Here is a 16,525-nt window from a genome sequence, read left to right as displayed (position 1 = left end):
TTCTTCCTGTGTTCTGCAAGGAACACACATCTTTAGAACAAATGAACTGTAAACCTTGCCAAAATGGTAAAGTTGATGAAGATCTCCCCTTAACCTCTCCTTTATTCATCTCTTAATATTGGTGATTTCTTCCCAGTATATCCCCATGTTTATTACAGGCCGTTCTTAGTCCTCCAGCAGCCATGGGCTACCTCAAGGAGAGGGACCGGACCCTCTCCTTCGATGCACCTCATCCCTTCTGACCCCAAATCAACATGGCTAGGACTCCCTTTATTCCAGAAGGTGCTGTGCTTCTGTGCTTACGTACTTAATTAAACGTATTTTGATGATTTATTTACCAATTAATGTATTCTTTTTTCCAGGCAACAGAAGGCTTAATCTTGTTAAAATCTACTTCTGCTCAGAAGGCATGTGTAAGGAAAGCAACCTCCACAGTGAAACAAAAACTCAGTACGTCCCAGATTTTAGGAATTCGAATCATCTGGTGAGGATCAGTCTTGATACTGTTCCCTGGGTCCATTTGGATTTTTCTCATTCTGCTTAGTTTCTATCACTTCTGTTACCATCACCCCTGGGCCACTCTCCCCTGGTGCACGTACAGTCTCTTGTTAGTGAGAGGAAAACTTTCGTAAATACTTACTTCTTTCTCAGTACTAAAACAGAATAAAGGGGAGACAGATTACAAGAAACATAAAAATCTTGTTTACTGATCACCATCTGTTCTGCTATAACACAATTGTTGAAATCTTAAGAAACCTTGAGTTCTCAATAATCACGTAGGAAAACAATTATTTCAATAGAAAAAGGTAGGAATGGCAGTTAGGAGGATACGGATTCTGAAAACAAAGTTATCTTAAAGAGCAACACTTATGATCCTTGGCTGGAATCTCAGGTAGGCTGCCGGGGGAGTTCTTGTCTGGCAGGCCTGATGCCCTTCCCACCACACCATATCATGGCCTTTGCCTGTGGGGAAAGTTGTTTCTTCAGGGCACTGCTGGCAGACGAAGAAGCAGCCCTTGGATCCTGCTTTCAGGCTGGGGAGACTCAGGCAGGAGCGCCACCCACAGGAGGTTGGGCTAAATGCATAACTCTGGGAAAGATGAAGCAACGTAGAAGAAAAATCCAGGCCGGAAGCGATGGTCAAGGTCGTACTGGAAAAACAGGATAAAATATCTGGCAGAAAGGCCAAGTTAGGTTATAAATTGAAGAATGACAAATGTCATCAGTAATAAAAAGGTTAGAAACTGATTGGAACATAGTGTATAAATCAGGGCAATTGGTTCTGGACCAAGAACCTGAACAGTGATTGGAAGCAGCTGTCATCTGATGTCTTCAGTGCCTCATGGATTTAAGGGCTCATGACTTAAAATGAAAAGTAGAAAACATGGTCCTTGTTTTATGTAGCTCATACCTCTCAATTAACTTCCCTGTTTAGTATGACTTGAAGGAAGCTACAATTTATTACCAGCGTCTCTCAATAGATAAAGTAAGATACAAAGGAGTTACAGGATTTGATAACGGTTCCCAATTAAATAGACACAACCAGACCTTGACTTTTCTAAAATCCAAATCAGCATTGTGTTATTATGTGTTGGCTTCTCAGGAAAATTGTCTTAAATAGTTTTTCTTGACCTATCAAATGGCTTAATTACTCTTTTTCTGTTAGTATCCAAAGACCTGTATAAAAATTGCATTAGCCTAAAAAAGCTATTAATTAAGGTTGATTAACATGTGGAGGAACAAATTGGTTATGTAATCATGTATACTATAATGGTCAATAAATTATATAGGTCTTTAATAAACAGTGTTCAAGTATTTTATAAAAATAACAGTTTACTCTTGAATAATTATGCAGGCCAAACTTCCAGAAATCAGTAGGAGTTTAAATTTTATTTTGAAATTACTTAGGTTATTTTTAGTCTCTTCTAAATTAGAAATTAGATCCCCTTCTGTGTATTAGTAATTATTTGGAAACTTTGAGTGATTTAATTTAATCAAAATAATTGCCAATACTGTTATTGTTCTTGATAGCTCCCAGTGCAGTAATGCTTCAAGGCAAATACTAGATTTTTAATTGAAGTAAAGGACAATATCCTTAAAATACATTTTAAGAAAATTTAGGAATTTATGTTACATGTACACTCTTTCTGGAATACATAATCTACTGGGAAACGTTATGAAGAGTAAAAACCTGTTTTTCTCTCTAGAACAGTTATCAGGAGAGGCTTTCAGAGTACTTTGCAATCAATTTTTATTATCAGTCCTTTATAAAACCCCTCAAAATCCAATAATTGACTCATAAACCAAATAGTAAATGGAAAGAGGAAACATTAAGAAGCATGGTTCATTATGCATGGCATCAAAAGCAGAGGCCTGAATTATGATTAATGCATTTGGTTATGGATAAGCATGCACATAGAGCCACATTTTCAAGTTTTGATTTTTTTTAACTTTTTTTTTTTTTTGAGAGAGAGAGAGAGAAAGAGAGAGTGCATATTAGAGCAGGAGCAGGAGAAAGGAGGGGCAGAGGGAAAGAGAGAGAGAGAATCCCAAGCAGGGCTCAGTCCCGTGACCATGTATGTGTTCATTACCTGAGGTGAAATCAAGAGTCAGATCCTTAACTGACTGAGCCACCCAGGTGCCCCTCAAGTTTTGGTCTTTACGAAAACTTTAATTTTATCAGACTCAGTCACAGCCATTTCAGTTGTGTTGCTACCATTACCTCCTCTGTTTCGATGTTCTATAATGCAGATCAGAGACATTAACACTGATGTGCCCTGGGAGAAAACAATTTTCAAAGAAATTTGAAATTCTGAGGATAGCAACAATTTTGAAAAAATAAAAAAGATGTGTGTCGCAGACTGTGAGTCTAGAGTTCTCTCTTGTCCAGCAAGAGGGCAGATGCAGAATTGAATGCAAAAGAGGCTAATGTCTGGGAGGAGACAAGAGACCCAAAGAGGGGTTTTGTCTCCATTTTTAATGAGCTCTCAAGATATTACCCCTGTGAAGAAAACAAGATCTTACACACATGAACGTGGAGAAAACAATCAGACAGTAATCATTAACTTGTGTGTGTAAGAAGCAAAGGGTCTGGGGATGGGGGGCAACTGGAGTTTGTGATATTGGCATCACATGGAAATTAATTTCCTGCGGGTGATATAACAAGTTAGTTGTGATCCTATTATAATATCTCCATAGCTAAGCTCTGGTACTTTTGCCTCTTGGTGGCGACTTTCCACCCTAAGCTTTTTTCTAACCCATTTATGTAAGTTGCACCTATTTCCCCACAGATGTGGGCCAGTAATTATATATTAGAATATTCACATGATAGTAGATATTCTGCATGGACATGGAAAAGGAGAAGTTTTCAGAGAAAGTTAAAAAAAAACTGATAAGTAAAAATGTTAATGAGGTCCTGATAGAAAAGACAACACGGGGGAATGCTTTTAGTATGGTCACACAAGTACACATTTGTGTTCTGTCCATTAAATTAAGTGTGCATTTAAAATATTTACTGCTGAAACACTGTAGTTGCCAGAAATATTCACTCTTGGTTATTGAAATCAATACTTTTGTGTTCCTTTGGCTAATGTTAACATCATTTTGGTAAATGACACTAGTGCCCATTTATAAAATCTTTTAACTCTTTTTCAAAAATATATTCTAAGATACTAAAATATTGACTGTTCAGATTACTTGGTGAGGGTTAGCTCTAGTGATATCTGCATTTTCCTAAAAATAATATTCATTTTACCTGTTTTTATATTTAAAAGTGAAACTGCTAGGTAGAGATGGATAAATGGGCAGATGGGGAGTGTGTCAAGGGGTTGGAAAGACAGGGAGAGGAAGGTGACAATTTTGAATGGAAAAAAAGATGTGAAATAGACATTTGTTTTTTTCGAACAAGAGATCAGACACACTGAGACAATATGGTCATCTTGCCAAGCACGTTGTTATTTGTAGTCATTTAATACAGTATGTGTTTTCTTCCATCAAAGTGCATTATAGGATAATGACTCCACTGTTCCCCTTTCTTCTCAGAGACTTCCTCCAGGTTAGACGTAAACGCTTAATGAACGTGTACGTTATAACAGAATATTACAGAATTTTGAAGCTAGATGTGATCGCAGAGATCATCCAACCTAAACTCATTCTTTTAGAGAAGACAAAATGATTTTCTGATTTCTTAAGATGCAACATGCTTGCATTCTTTCTGTTAAGTCTGTCCTTCCCACATAGAAAACTTTTTTTTTACCCCATTCCATGTTGTACCTTGCAAACATTTTTATCATAACTTCTATAAAGTTTTATTTTCTCATTTATTTACAAAGTTGTTTCCCCAAACCTGCTTAGTTCGTCTTATTTTTCTTCACTCAACTACCAGTTCATGCCTTTTGTGTCTCCTGTCCCAAAATGTCAATATCCTTGAAGATAAAAAGGACCAGACTTTATTTTTGATTGTACTTTCAGGGCCTATGTAGCACAGAGCTTGATTTGGTTATGTTAAATTATTGTTGGGTGAGTAAGTTTTACCTTTGCTTTGATAAGTAAGAGTCAGTGGGAGAGATGGCTCAAAATGTCTTTTATTGTAATTATTGTGCTTAATTTATCTGCAGTCAGAGAATGTTTGAGATCCTGGAGAAGCAAAGCCAAGTACAATGAGTTAATTAGCTCTTAATGGAATTGGCATCTCTTCCTTTAATGCTTCTTCTAGAGAGGCTAGTGAAGTATAGTGATCTTCCTTCCAGACCCTTTTTATATTGGCTTAGTTGTAACAGGTTGTGTTATTACCATGGCTGCAAAAATACTTGAATATCTAATGAGCTCTGACATTGTACTCAGAGGCTAGAAAGAAGACAGTGGTTTAAAATAGATACAGCCTCTCCTCTTAGGAATTCTATAGAGGTCACTGCGTATTTTAGAGGGGCTAAATATACTCCTCAGAGAGGCAGCCTGTTTCCACCTTGTATCTGGGGTTTTAAAGATGTCACTTTTTATTTTCTTCTGAAATTTCATCTGAATTTTTTATCTTCAAGTCGGTGCCTCATTATTTGAATTTATTAAGTATCAGCAAGTTTTCATTAAAAACCAACCACATTGATGTATTTCTTATTTTAAGCCGGTGTAAGTTTGATTGAAAATGAAAATCTTTTTTAATCTTACTCAGGTGTAAAAAGTAGGTATTAAACTTGAACTCAGTTACTGCTCTATAGAATTCCTTCCCCCAAGGTTTCTTGAATCTGTCTTTCCTACACTTACTTTCCAACTCTGACTCCCTTCCTTCCTCTCTTCCAGACCTAAGAGGTCTTTCTGCCAACCTTCCAGTCATTTGCTGCTGTCAGGATAATCTTTCCAAAGTACAATTCTGATTAGCATTTCTTTCCAAACATTTCTTTTGATTCTCCTTTACTTGGACAATACAGTTGGAGTTTATTAAATTGACAAATCTCACCATGGTCAGCTTCTGGCCATGTCACATGGACATTTATTCAGAGTCCCATATTCCTATCTCAATACTTCAAATTTACTACAAAGGCCATGTTGTGCTTTAAACTTTTGTTGAATCTTCCAGTTAGAAGTGACTTTTAGCTGCTCTGGATTTGCATAGTGCTTCAAAAATATCATTTGTCTTATGTTATTATTATGCTAATAATGTAAAGCACCTTTCTAAAACTTGGGTGCTAACATTTAGGTTGTTTATAGTTCTCACACTGAGTGTATTGCCTTTTACTTGGTAGTTTCCAGAAGTGAATGAGTAAAACATACAGGAAACTTTTATTCAGCAAATGGTTTTTTATGCATATGCAACTTAAAAAAATTTTTTTAATGTTTATTTATTTTTGAAGGAGAGAGAGACAGAGCGCTAGTGGGGGAGGGGCAGAGAGATAGGAAGACACAGAATTTGAAGCAGGCTCCAGGCTCTGAGCTGTCAGCACAGAGTCCAACATGGTGCTTGAACTCACAAACTGTGAGATCATGACCTGAGCCAAAGTCGGATGCTTAACCAACTAAGCCACCCAGGTGCCCCTATTCAGCAAATGTTTTGAAGACCCAGTATATTTCAGGTGCCATGTCAGATGCTGAGAAAATGGAGGTGAACAGGGATGATAAAGTCTTTGCCTTCATGTGTATAGATTCCTTTTTGTAAATATTTTAGTTTTTTAACGTTTATTCATTTTTTGATAGAGACAGAGTGTGAGTGGGGGAGGGGCAGAGAGAGAGGGAGACACAGAATCCGAAGCAGGTTCCTTGCTCCAAACTGACAGCACAGAGCCTGACGCGGGGCTCGAACTCATGGACTGTGAGATCATGACCTGAGCTGAAGTCGGATGCTCAACCAACTGAGCCACCCAGGCGCCCCTCATGTGTATAGATTCTAACAAGGAATATAGACATTTTGCAAATACCTTATAAGTGAGATGTTCATAACAATGAGGGGAGTAGAAACTGCTCTGGGAATATATAAGAGAAGATCAATTACTACATCTCTATACTTCTGTCTATACCAATATCTGTAAAATGGAACTAATAGTTAAAAGAATGTGTACTTTGAAAGAATGTTCTAGGTAGAGGCCAACAGCATATTTAAAGATCCAGTGACAAAAGAAATTGTGGCTTCTTTAAAAACTGAAGGCAGTCCAGTGTAGTTGGAACATGTCATGGGTGAGACGGAGGGGTCAGAGGAGAGTCAGAATGTGGAGGGCCTCGTAAGCCATGTTTTAAAAAAAATATTATTCTAAGGGCAATGGGAAGACAATGGAAGTTGTCAGAGGAACATGATGAAATAACATCAGTGTTTTTAAACAATCACTGATTACACTGGGACGAGTAGAATGGAGCCAGTAGGATATAAGGAAACCAGGAAAGAGGCTATTTTGGGAGTGCTGGTGTCAGTCTCTGGCTTAGTCAAGGAAGCAATGGCAATGGGACTGGGAAGAAATCGAAGCCTACAAGAGATATACTTGGGAGACTAAAATAATAGGCTGCGTATTTCAGGGGTGAAGGAGAGGCAAGGGTCATGACTGTCTTCCAGATTTTTTCCAAGAACCACCAAAAGAAGGGGAGGCCATATGTTGACAGAGGGAACCCTGGGGTAGGAGCAAGATGAGGAGCAGGGGAAGAGAAACAAGCCAATTTTATACACGTTATACATCCAGTGGTATCTGGTAAGAAGTTGGATGTTTCACTGGAGCTCAAGAAGGTAACCTGGCTAGTTCTAGATTTGGGAACCATATGCATGTAGGCCAGAAGTAAAGTTATGGACCTGGGTGTGATCTCAAAGTGAGACGGTAAAGAGGCAGGAAAAAGGCCTAGTAGAGAACCCTGAGACATTCTAAATTTTTAAAAAGTAGTTAAGGGGGGGCGCCTGGGTGGTTCAGTCGGTTAAGCGTCTGACTTCGGCTCAGGTCATGATCTCACAGTCCATGAGTTCGAACCCCGCGTCGGGCTCTGTGCTGACAGCTCAGAGCCTGGAGCCTGCTTCCGATTCTGTGTCTCCCTCTCTCTCTAACCCTCCCCCGTTCATGCTCTGTCTCTGTCTCAAAAAAAAAAAAAAAACATTAAAACAAATTTAAAAAGTAGTTAAGGGGAAGGGGAGCCAGCAAAAAGAAACCCTAAAAAATGAACAAACAAAAAAAAGCTGACGGAAAACCAACCAACTAGTCTCAAGGCTAAGTAATGTGAGGGAAGTTAAGAAACTTTTGAAGAAAAAGGAGTGCTCACAAGACCCAGTGCACCTGAGAATCAAAGTAGTATGAGGACAGAAAAAAAAAAAATATGTCCATTGACCCTCAAGGGCAAGGAAGTCATAACTGACTGGTAACAAATTTCAGTGGAACTGTGTGTAAAACTAGATGAAATGTGTTGGGCAGAAAGTGGAAGGTAATAAAAGGGAGAGAGTGATTGAAGTTAACTCTTTCAAGAAGCTTTGCTATGAAAGGTGGGAGAGTCCATAGCTGAAGTGGGCGGTGGAGTTGAGAGGCTTGTTTTTAATTTCCTTTGGTTGGTTTTAAAATGGAAAAGAGGCTGGGGAGAAGGGGGAGATTTTGAGAGAAGTGAAAGGAAGGAGAAGAGAGAGAAAGTAATGATAGAGGTGATAATCAAAATAAGAAATCCTGGGAAGGCAGAAGGAGAGGCCTAAGAGGATGTAAATCTCTTCCTTTGAAACAAAAGAGAAGAAGAACCGAGGTGTGAGTAAGCTTGTGTATCTGAATGAAGGATATCTAATCTGATGGCTTTTACTTTATTCCTTTGTGGAATAGAAGTCAAGATTACCTGCTTTGAAACAGGAGGATGCAGGATTAAAGACAGAAGAGAGAATAGGGAAAGGCACAGTAGAAAATAAGAGTGAATCGAAGGGACGAAACAGTTAGGACTGTGGTGTCAGTGCTGAGTACCCCCACTTGAAATAGGCAGCTTTGCATCGGCAGCGGTGGCCCTCTATTTCCACGTGATGTTTTCTGAGACTGGCCACTCAAGGGAAGTTTTGTTATAAGTAGATCCTAATTCCCATGTAGACAAACAAGTTGAGGGACTTTTCAGTGAAATTGTTAGACAAACCTTCTAAGAGCCATTGAGAGGCCAAGTTTTCCTCTGTTCCAAAGAGATGATTGTAGCTAGGACATCTCTCATCTATCTCATAGCACAGTAGTAATTTTCAACTTTTATCAGCTGCTAAGACCCGTCAACCCTGCTCCTGGGACTTGTCTTTCTCTCTTCTGGATCCTTCCTTACACACTGTTAGATACAGTCAAGAGAAGAGAGAACTTGGGGCTTATGGCATAGGAAAACATTGTGTCTCCAGACGGAGAAGCTGTGGAACCAGAACTCCAGCACTTTAGAATAACTGAGATGGTGTGAAGGTCCAGTGATCTCATCACAAGAAATATCTTAAATAAATTCAATGTCATCATTATTACAAAGCACAAAAGATCTCTCCTTGGTTCATGATTAAGCAATAGTGCTCATTTGCAATCCACGGAAACTTAATAAGCAATTGGGCAACAACACACACAAATTTCTTATCTTATTAGAGCAAGCATATGTTTTTCTTTCTTAAGTGATGATAATGTGTTAAGTCCATCTTAATAGAGCCTCAAGTTCTTACTCAGAGTGTTTAGCATCCCATGGACATAATAAGCAAGGCATTCCGCTTCCGATCTTGTCAACCTACCAAAAGTATGTTTTCTATTCATTTTCCCAGACACCATAGTATATTGCTGAACAGCTGGAAATAGAAAACTGTAGAGTTTAATTTGAAATTCTTTTACTTTTTATTTATTTTTTTAATGTTTATTTATTTTTGAGAGAGAGAGAGAGAGAGAGAGAGAGAGAGAGAGAGAGAGAGAGAGAATATGAACAGAGGAGTGACAGAGAGAAACAGAATCCCAAGCAGGCTTCAGGCTCTGAGTTGTCAGCACAGAGCCCAATGTGGGGCTTGAACTCCTGAACTGTGAGATCATGACCTGAGCCGAAGTCAGACGCTTAACTGACGGAGCCACCCAGGCACCCCTGAAATTCTTTTACATAGTTCTACGGGGTAAGTACAGTACCAGTGCCTGTTTATTTTAAAGACACACTTATACTTAGATTTTTCCTACATTCCTGACCTTTGTTTTACCCTTGTGCTTTTTTTTTTTTCCTACTCAACACCAACCTAAATATGGCATATATCCTGTTATTCTCACATAGCACATATTTATTCTCATTTACATTTTGGAGTTTTACTGTGAATATACATAATCCTTGCTGGTCCTTTTTTTTTTAATTTTTATTTTTTAATTTTTTTAAAATTTTTTCCTTGCTGGTCCTTTTGCAAGGAATGAAATTGCTGGGATTTGTGGCTAAATTCCAGGTTTCAATCTTTAAAAATCCCAGACTTTAAGTAGGAATGCATTGTTTTCCAAAATAAAGTATTTCCCAATCATAACAAAGACTCTGCAGTTGGAAATAGGGACTTGCTGAAGCTCATTAACTTCTCTCTTACTGTCTTTTTCTCAGGCACTTGTCAAAAAGTAGCTTTGAACTTAAATTGAAAGTTAAACAAAAGACAATTGAATTAAACCTACAATAATTCAAGCCTTTCTGTAAGGAACAAGGCTAAACTTCTAAACTTTCTTTTTCTCTTTAAATATTCATAGAGAAACTTATTTGTTGAAAATCACCCTAAATGTTTTGAGTTAGGAGACACAGCTAGACTCATTGGCTGAAAGTATTTGCATAATTGTTTAAATTTGGGTGCTTTAGAGCTTACCTCATCAAAGACTTGTTTACCAAATAGTAAATCTAATGAGGTTTCCACTGAAAATGCACAGTCCCAATGGATCATAATAGTATAATATTCAAACAAAGACCGCACACTTTACTAAAATACAGGCCTTTGTAATCAAAGTGCTATAGTTTAACGAACCTGAGATTTTCTAGATGCTTTACTGCTTCTTGAAAGTGATGAAATCTTGATGGAGGAGGACCTTAAAGCAAATATAATCAATATAAATATGGGCACCCAGACACTTTGACAGGAAGACAGAATTTTTTCAGTAGTGCATGATCATCACTCAAAGCCATTGTTATTGTAGCCTAGCCTTTTTCAAGGACATGATTACTACCTTTTGCAAACTCTTCAACCTAGCACTCAAAGCCTTCAGACCAAGTTTCTTCCTCCGGGAACCTTCTTTTCCTCTACACTTCTTAGGGGCCCCCTCATAACATCAAAACAATGTGCAGCCTTCCCCTACACAGAACCTGATCTTTCTTTCCTCCACATCTTAGAATATGCATCCCTTTTGCTCCTGTTATTTGTGCTAAGTTCATGTTGCCTTTCTCAATTGGATATATATAAATATATACATATATTTTTTTCTAAAAAACATACATATATTTTTTTCTAAAAAACAACAACAAAAAAAAACAACTTTCGTAATGAATTCCATGTGGCTCTTCAAACCTCTACTTACCTTAGCTTCCCTTTGTGGGAAATCAGGATTCATAAGTTGTGTTGCTATTTTTATCTTTAAGATTTCAAACCAATTCATTTAGATTCACTCTATGTTGTGAATCATCTTAACGCTATTTTTTCTAGTGGATTTGTTGTCATGATTAAACAAGTTGATGTGTAGAAAGTATTTAGAACAGAACTGGCACATCGTAAGGTCTTAGTAATATTACAAGAAAGCAAATACTTATATTTTCTGTATACAGTAAGTGGCTGAAACTTTTCCAGGCCTTTGCTTGTGCTCAATTCACACTAAATAATGCTTCTTTCAGGAGTGACTTATAGAATTTCTCTAGACGATAGAGAATATTGAAAGTTATGCCCCTTATTAGAATGTCTTAAGTTGCAAGAATGATTTCTTTTCATTCTTGGGCTATTTGAATTTTCATATCTTTTCAGATATTAGATGATGTTAAGTTGGTGGTTGTTAATTGTAGCACAAATAGTAGTTAAGGATGTAACTCATTGTTGGCACTTACCACAGTGCTTGACGTGCAGGGAGTGTTCAATAAATGTTCTTATTATTGTTGTTTTTGTTGTACTTTTGTCTTTTTTTTTTTTTTAAAGAGGCCCCATGCCCTACATGGGGCTTCAACTCATGACCCTGAAATCAGGAGTTGCATGCTCTACTCAGTACAGTAGGCACATTGTACCAGGCATCCCTCTTTTTTGTTGTATTTTGAGTGCTCAGGGTTCTATCCTTTCTGGTCTCCTGAATGCAATGATTAAATTGCATTAAAAAAATGTCCAAAATGCCTTTTAAAATATTTCAAAAGATAATTCATTAATTAAAAAACAAGTCAGTGATTCTGCGTGCGTGGGTGGCCCAGTCCCTTAAGTGTCCGACTCTTGATTTCAGCTCAGATTATGAACTCATGGTCGTGGCATTGAGCCTCATTGGGCTCCGTGCTGAGCGCAGAGGCCACTTGGTACTCTCTCTCTGTCCCTCTTCCCCACACACCTCTGCTCTCTCCCTTTATAAAATAAATAAGTAAATTAAAAAAAATAAGTCGGTAATATCTTAGAAATTATTGTGCCCACATCACTTAAAATTTGTACATTTGTGACACCGTGATTTTTGAGATGACCTTTTTAAATTGGGAAAGCTGACTGCCAAGGATCTCACCAGATATCTTCATTAAAATAAACCTTTTTAGCACACCTGAAAATCTTCAGAATCAATTCTGTAAGTACTTAAAAGAGCAACTACCAGAGGCTCAGTATTGTACTGTGTGTTAATTTGCAAATATGATTTGTAAAATACTAAAATCCAAATAAGAATTCTGACGTTTCACCAGCTGCCACTTTAGATTACTTTAAATCCATTTTAAAAAATGCAACTTTGTTCTAAGGGGAATGTCTTTAGTAAGAACATTTCCTTTTTAATTTTCCACAGATCTTACTTACCCTTTAAAAAAGGCAGCTTCAACAAAGGCAAGGTCTTTCATTGTGTGCTTATTGAAAGTTAAAAAAAAAAACAAGTTTAAAAAACAAGCAATTGGGGCCAAAAGAGGTTTTCAAAGATATTCTCACTGAATTTCTTTAATTTGGGAAATTCATAAATTCTTCCTCATATCCAAACAGTAGCAATAATTTGCCTTTAAGTTTTATTTTTAAAAATAATGTAACAAATCATTAAATATTTTATTATTGTTTTTGGATACAAGACCATTTCCAAAGACTTCAGTTTTGAGATACGCTTCTTGCAAAAATAGACCTTCACTTTCTTGAGTGCTAACCTCGGTATTTTTGTCCCGCATAACATTGCGTTAGATTGAGATTAAGAGTGCTGATCTAGAATATTTTGTCGACACATCCTGGCAGTCTCATAATATTTAATTTTGGATTGCAATTTGCATCTCTCACGTGGCTCCACGTTTCACCAAGGTTTGAATCAGCTGACGGGTGTCAGGCTTGAATTTGAAGCGGGTAATTCGAGACCGCGTTCCTAGGAGTTACGGGGAAACACGAAACTCAGTAACGAACACGGGGCGTGGGGGTGGGGTTAACTTCCGAGGCTCCGCACCGGTTCCCAACTGATCGGGAAGAAGACACGAAGGGGGTGGAACTTCCTGACCTGACGCTGGCGCCTCTGTCGCTAGGGACGCTTCGGCTAAGGCAACAAGATGGACCAGGAAGAGAGGCTGACGGCCGTGGACAACATAGTCACTCAGTTCAACACCTATGAAGATTTCCTCGACTCGCAGATCACTTCCGTGGACCTGTACTACCTGGAGGTAAGAACTGCGGCACCGCAGAGTGGACCCCTCTTTCCTCTTAGTCCTTCCCGATCCCCCATTCATGGAGTGGTCGCCCCCTGGCGGTGGACTCCGGCGACGTCAGGCGCCGCAGTATCCCCGACGGCGGCGCCAGAGGGGCGGGGAGCTGAATCACCGGGTCCTGAACCCGCCCCGTACGGCCTCAGTCCGGCCAGAATTCGGGTCCCTGGAGGTGGTGGCCCGTGTGGAAACATGCGGGTGCGCCCGCACGCCCGCAGGGAGTCTTCAAAATCTGTCTTTCCCTCTCACATGAGGCCTCCCGGCCCATTCTTTCCAAAGTCCTTGCCTGCGAGGAGGTGGCTGGATGCGGAGACCTGCGGAGACACTTGCGCTGGGCTGTAAATGCAGGTCTGGCACGCTGTTTCTCTTTGCTTTGCCACTTTGTATTAAAGAACAGAAGAGAGTAGCCTTCCAGGGCAAGTGGCGACACCAACCTGGTGTATCTGGTGTCATATAGGGCATCTGGGGCCATAAACCTCCACCCCACTCTCGTACCCTTAATTATGGGTAGGCACTACAGGAATATGTAGGCATATTCCTGATTGATGTTTATCGAGCTGCGAATCACAACTAATATTGAGAGTAAAAAAAAAAAGATCCTGCTATACTGCAAAGTTAGACGTCATGGGGTTGGCCACTGTCTTCCACTCAGCAACCATCTTCCTCCCCTCTTTAAAGGTGTGTGTTTGATGGGGTGGGGGAGATGATGGAGTGGGGGCGGCAGAGAGTTCTTGTCTTCTGGGAGGCGAACCAGGATGGGCTGGAAAATAACAGGCTGAGAGGTCCTGAGAGGCAGGAGGTGAACGGTGGATCCCTATAGCCCTGGGATCTTGCCAGACCAGGCCGACTAAAGGCGCACTGCCCTGGAGACTCTGCTGGCGGGGAGCCAAGACTCAGCCCTAGAATGCCTCCTTCCTATTTAGGCCAGGCAGAACAAGCGCCACTGGGTGGTGCCAAACCACAGCCGAATCTCTGAAGGGTTTTCGTCTTGTAGCCAACTCCCCAAACCCCGTGTCTGCAACAGCATAATTCTGCATTGTGGTGGATTTTTGGGCTCCAGAGATCATGTTAGCAAGATTTTTCTTACATGCTTACTTAAATATTGATCGCAAGGTTTGAAAAGTGCTTATTCTTTGAAATGCATTCATGTGCTAGATATGAACGTTAATTCTACATAGCTAAGGCAGAGGTACACGCTATACGTAGCATATACGCTTGGCAGTATTTAACCCAAGAATAAATGAGAGAACTGTTCTCCAAAGAAAGTGAAATACATGTCTAATAAGGGGACCTGGAGGGAGTAAAGGGGCCTGAGAGATAATCAGAACTGAGCTCGGAGTAACTAAATAGTGCTAGAAGTTCAGAGTAGGTGCTGAAGAGAAAAATAGAATCTGTTGTCAAGACCTTTTTTTTAGGTTTATTTATTGACTTATTTTGGGGGGGAGGGACAGAGAGAGAGAGAGAGAGAGAGGTGGGGGAAAGAGAATCTCAAGCTGGCTCCTCACTGTCAGTGCAGAGCCCAATGCAGTGTTCGATCTCGCAAACCAATCTTGCAAACCTTGAGATCAGGACTTGAGCCAAAATCAAGAGTAGGATGCCTAATTGACTGAGCCACCCAGGTGCCCCTTGCCAAGCCCTTCTTATTTCAGCAGTTAGGTTGGAGAGGGTGGGATATAACCCACCTTTGCTTCCTTCTTCATGCCCACATATCTTCAAGTGGAGTCTCTTTTACACATAATTGCCGAAGCTCACCTATTCCAAGGTGAGTCCAATTAGGGAACTAGGTCTGTACAACTAGAGGGAATCCACACTTATGTCCATATCAGTTAATCTAGTCCTCTGTTCATGTGTGTCCACAGATGTTTGAGCAAACCTAATAGCACGAAAGAGATAGCCCAAGGTGAGTAAGGAGGGTAACTAATGTCAAACAAAACACTTAAAACCTAGAGAGAACTTTAAATAAATTCTAATTTTCTATCTCAGAGGCATTTAAATATCTATCAAATCTATAAGCAAAATAATAGACTGCTATGAAAAGGGAGCAGAGAGCAAGAACGAATTCTTAGAATTTAAAAATATAATTGATAGCATTTTTGAAAGGGCTAACAGAATAATACTTTTTAAAGGATAAATTAATTATCTGGAAGTTTAAAGGTGATATAGTTACCCAGAATATAGTAAAAAAAAAAAAAGAGGAAAATAAGAAAGAATTCTATGAAAGAAAATATGAAAGAATAGTTTCATGATGGTCAATATCTATCTAATAAACTTACCAGAAAGAAATTATACAGAAAATGAAGGTGATAATCAATTGAATAATGAAAAAATTTTTCTGTGTTGCAGATAAGCACATTAGCTGTTAAGCAGGATAAATGAAAAAGATTCATCCCTAGGTAGATAGTGGTAGAATTTTATAATTCTGAGAATAAAATGGTAATTCAAAAATAATTCAAATTGGCTTGTATGACATCAAAATTAAAAACTTTTGTGCACCAAAGTACACTATCAATAGAGTGAAAAGGCAACCCATAGAATGGAAGGAAATATTTGCAGATTATATATCTAATAAGGGGTTAATATCTAGAAAATGTGGCGTGTGCGTGCACACACACACACACACACACACACACAGGAGTATTACACAGCCATGAAAAAGGATGAGATTGTGCCATTTGTAACAACATGGATGGACCTAGAGGGTATTCTGCTAAGTGAAAAAAGTCATACTGAGAAAGACCAATAACATGATTCTACTCATAAGTAGAATTTTTTAAAAAAGTGAACAAAAAGCAGAATCAGACAGATAAATACAGAGAATAAACTGATGGTTGCCAGAGGGAAGGGGGATGGGGGGTGAGTAGAATGGGTGAAAGAGAGTGGGAGATACGGGCTTCCAGTTATGGAATAAGTCATGTGAGAATACAAGGCACAGCATAAGGAATATAATCAATGATATTATCATGGTATAATGGGGTAGATGCAATGGGACACACTTGTGGTGAATATAGCATAATGTATAAACTTGTAAAATCACTAAGTTGTACACCTGAAACTAATGTAACATTGTCAACTAAAAGAACTCACCCCACAATGATATACCATTTCACCTCTTTCAGGATAGCCATTTAAAAAACCCAGAAAATAGGGCATCTGGGTGGCTCAGTTGGTTAAGCGTCCGACTCCTGATTTCTGCTCAGGTCATGATCTCGCAGTTTGTGAGTTTGAGCCCTGCATCGGGCTCTGCACTGACAGT

General features: G+C 39.1%; 1 protein-coding gene and 1 long non-coding RNA gene across 4 annotated transcripts in view; one reads left to right on the top strand and one right to left on the bottom strand.

Annotated features, from left to right (window-relative positions):
* Nucleotides 1-311: 311 nt before the first annotated feature.
* On the bottom strand, nucleotides 312-11,990 carry LOC113599356 (uncharacterized). Its single transcript, XR_003420184.2, has 3 exons — nucleotides 11,473-11,990; nucleotides 10,409-10,469; nucleotides 312-653 (listed from the first exon to the last, which is right to left on the bottom strand). It is a non-coding gene; the product is annotated as an uncharacterized LOC113599356 (long non-coding RNA).
* Nucleotides 11,991-13,000: 1,010 nt separating this feature from the next.
* The window catches only part of CFAP299 (cilia and flagella associated protein 299), a 578,028-nt gene continuing 574,503 nt past the window's right edge, over nucleotides 13,001-16,525 (top strand). Inside the window, exon 1 of one of the 3 annotated variants that reach the window (XR_003420180.2) lies at nucleotides 13,001-13,230. Coding sequence is in view for 2 of the 3 variants with exons in the window: in XM_027059197.2 (XP_026914998.1) it covers nucleotides 13,120-13,230 (111 nt within the window). In the remaining variant the exon portion in view is untranslated. The remainder of the gene's footprint in view (nucleotides 13,231-16,525) is intronic. The other 2 variants (XM_027059197.2, XM_015074376.3) reach the window with 2 other exon arrangements.

This window comes from Acinonyx jubatus, chromosome B1 (genome assembly GCF_027475565.1).
Source record: "Acinonyx jubatus isolate Ajub_Pintada_27869175 chromosome B1, VMU_Ajub_asm_v1.0, whole genome shotgun sequence".
NCBI classification, from domain to species: Eukaryota; Metazoa; Chordata; class Mammalia; order Carnivora; family Felidae; genus Acinonyx; species Acinonyx jubatus.
This window is presented reverse-complemented; position numbering and strand designations above follow the sequence as displayed.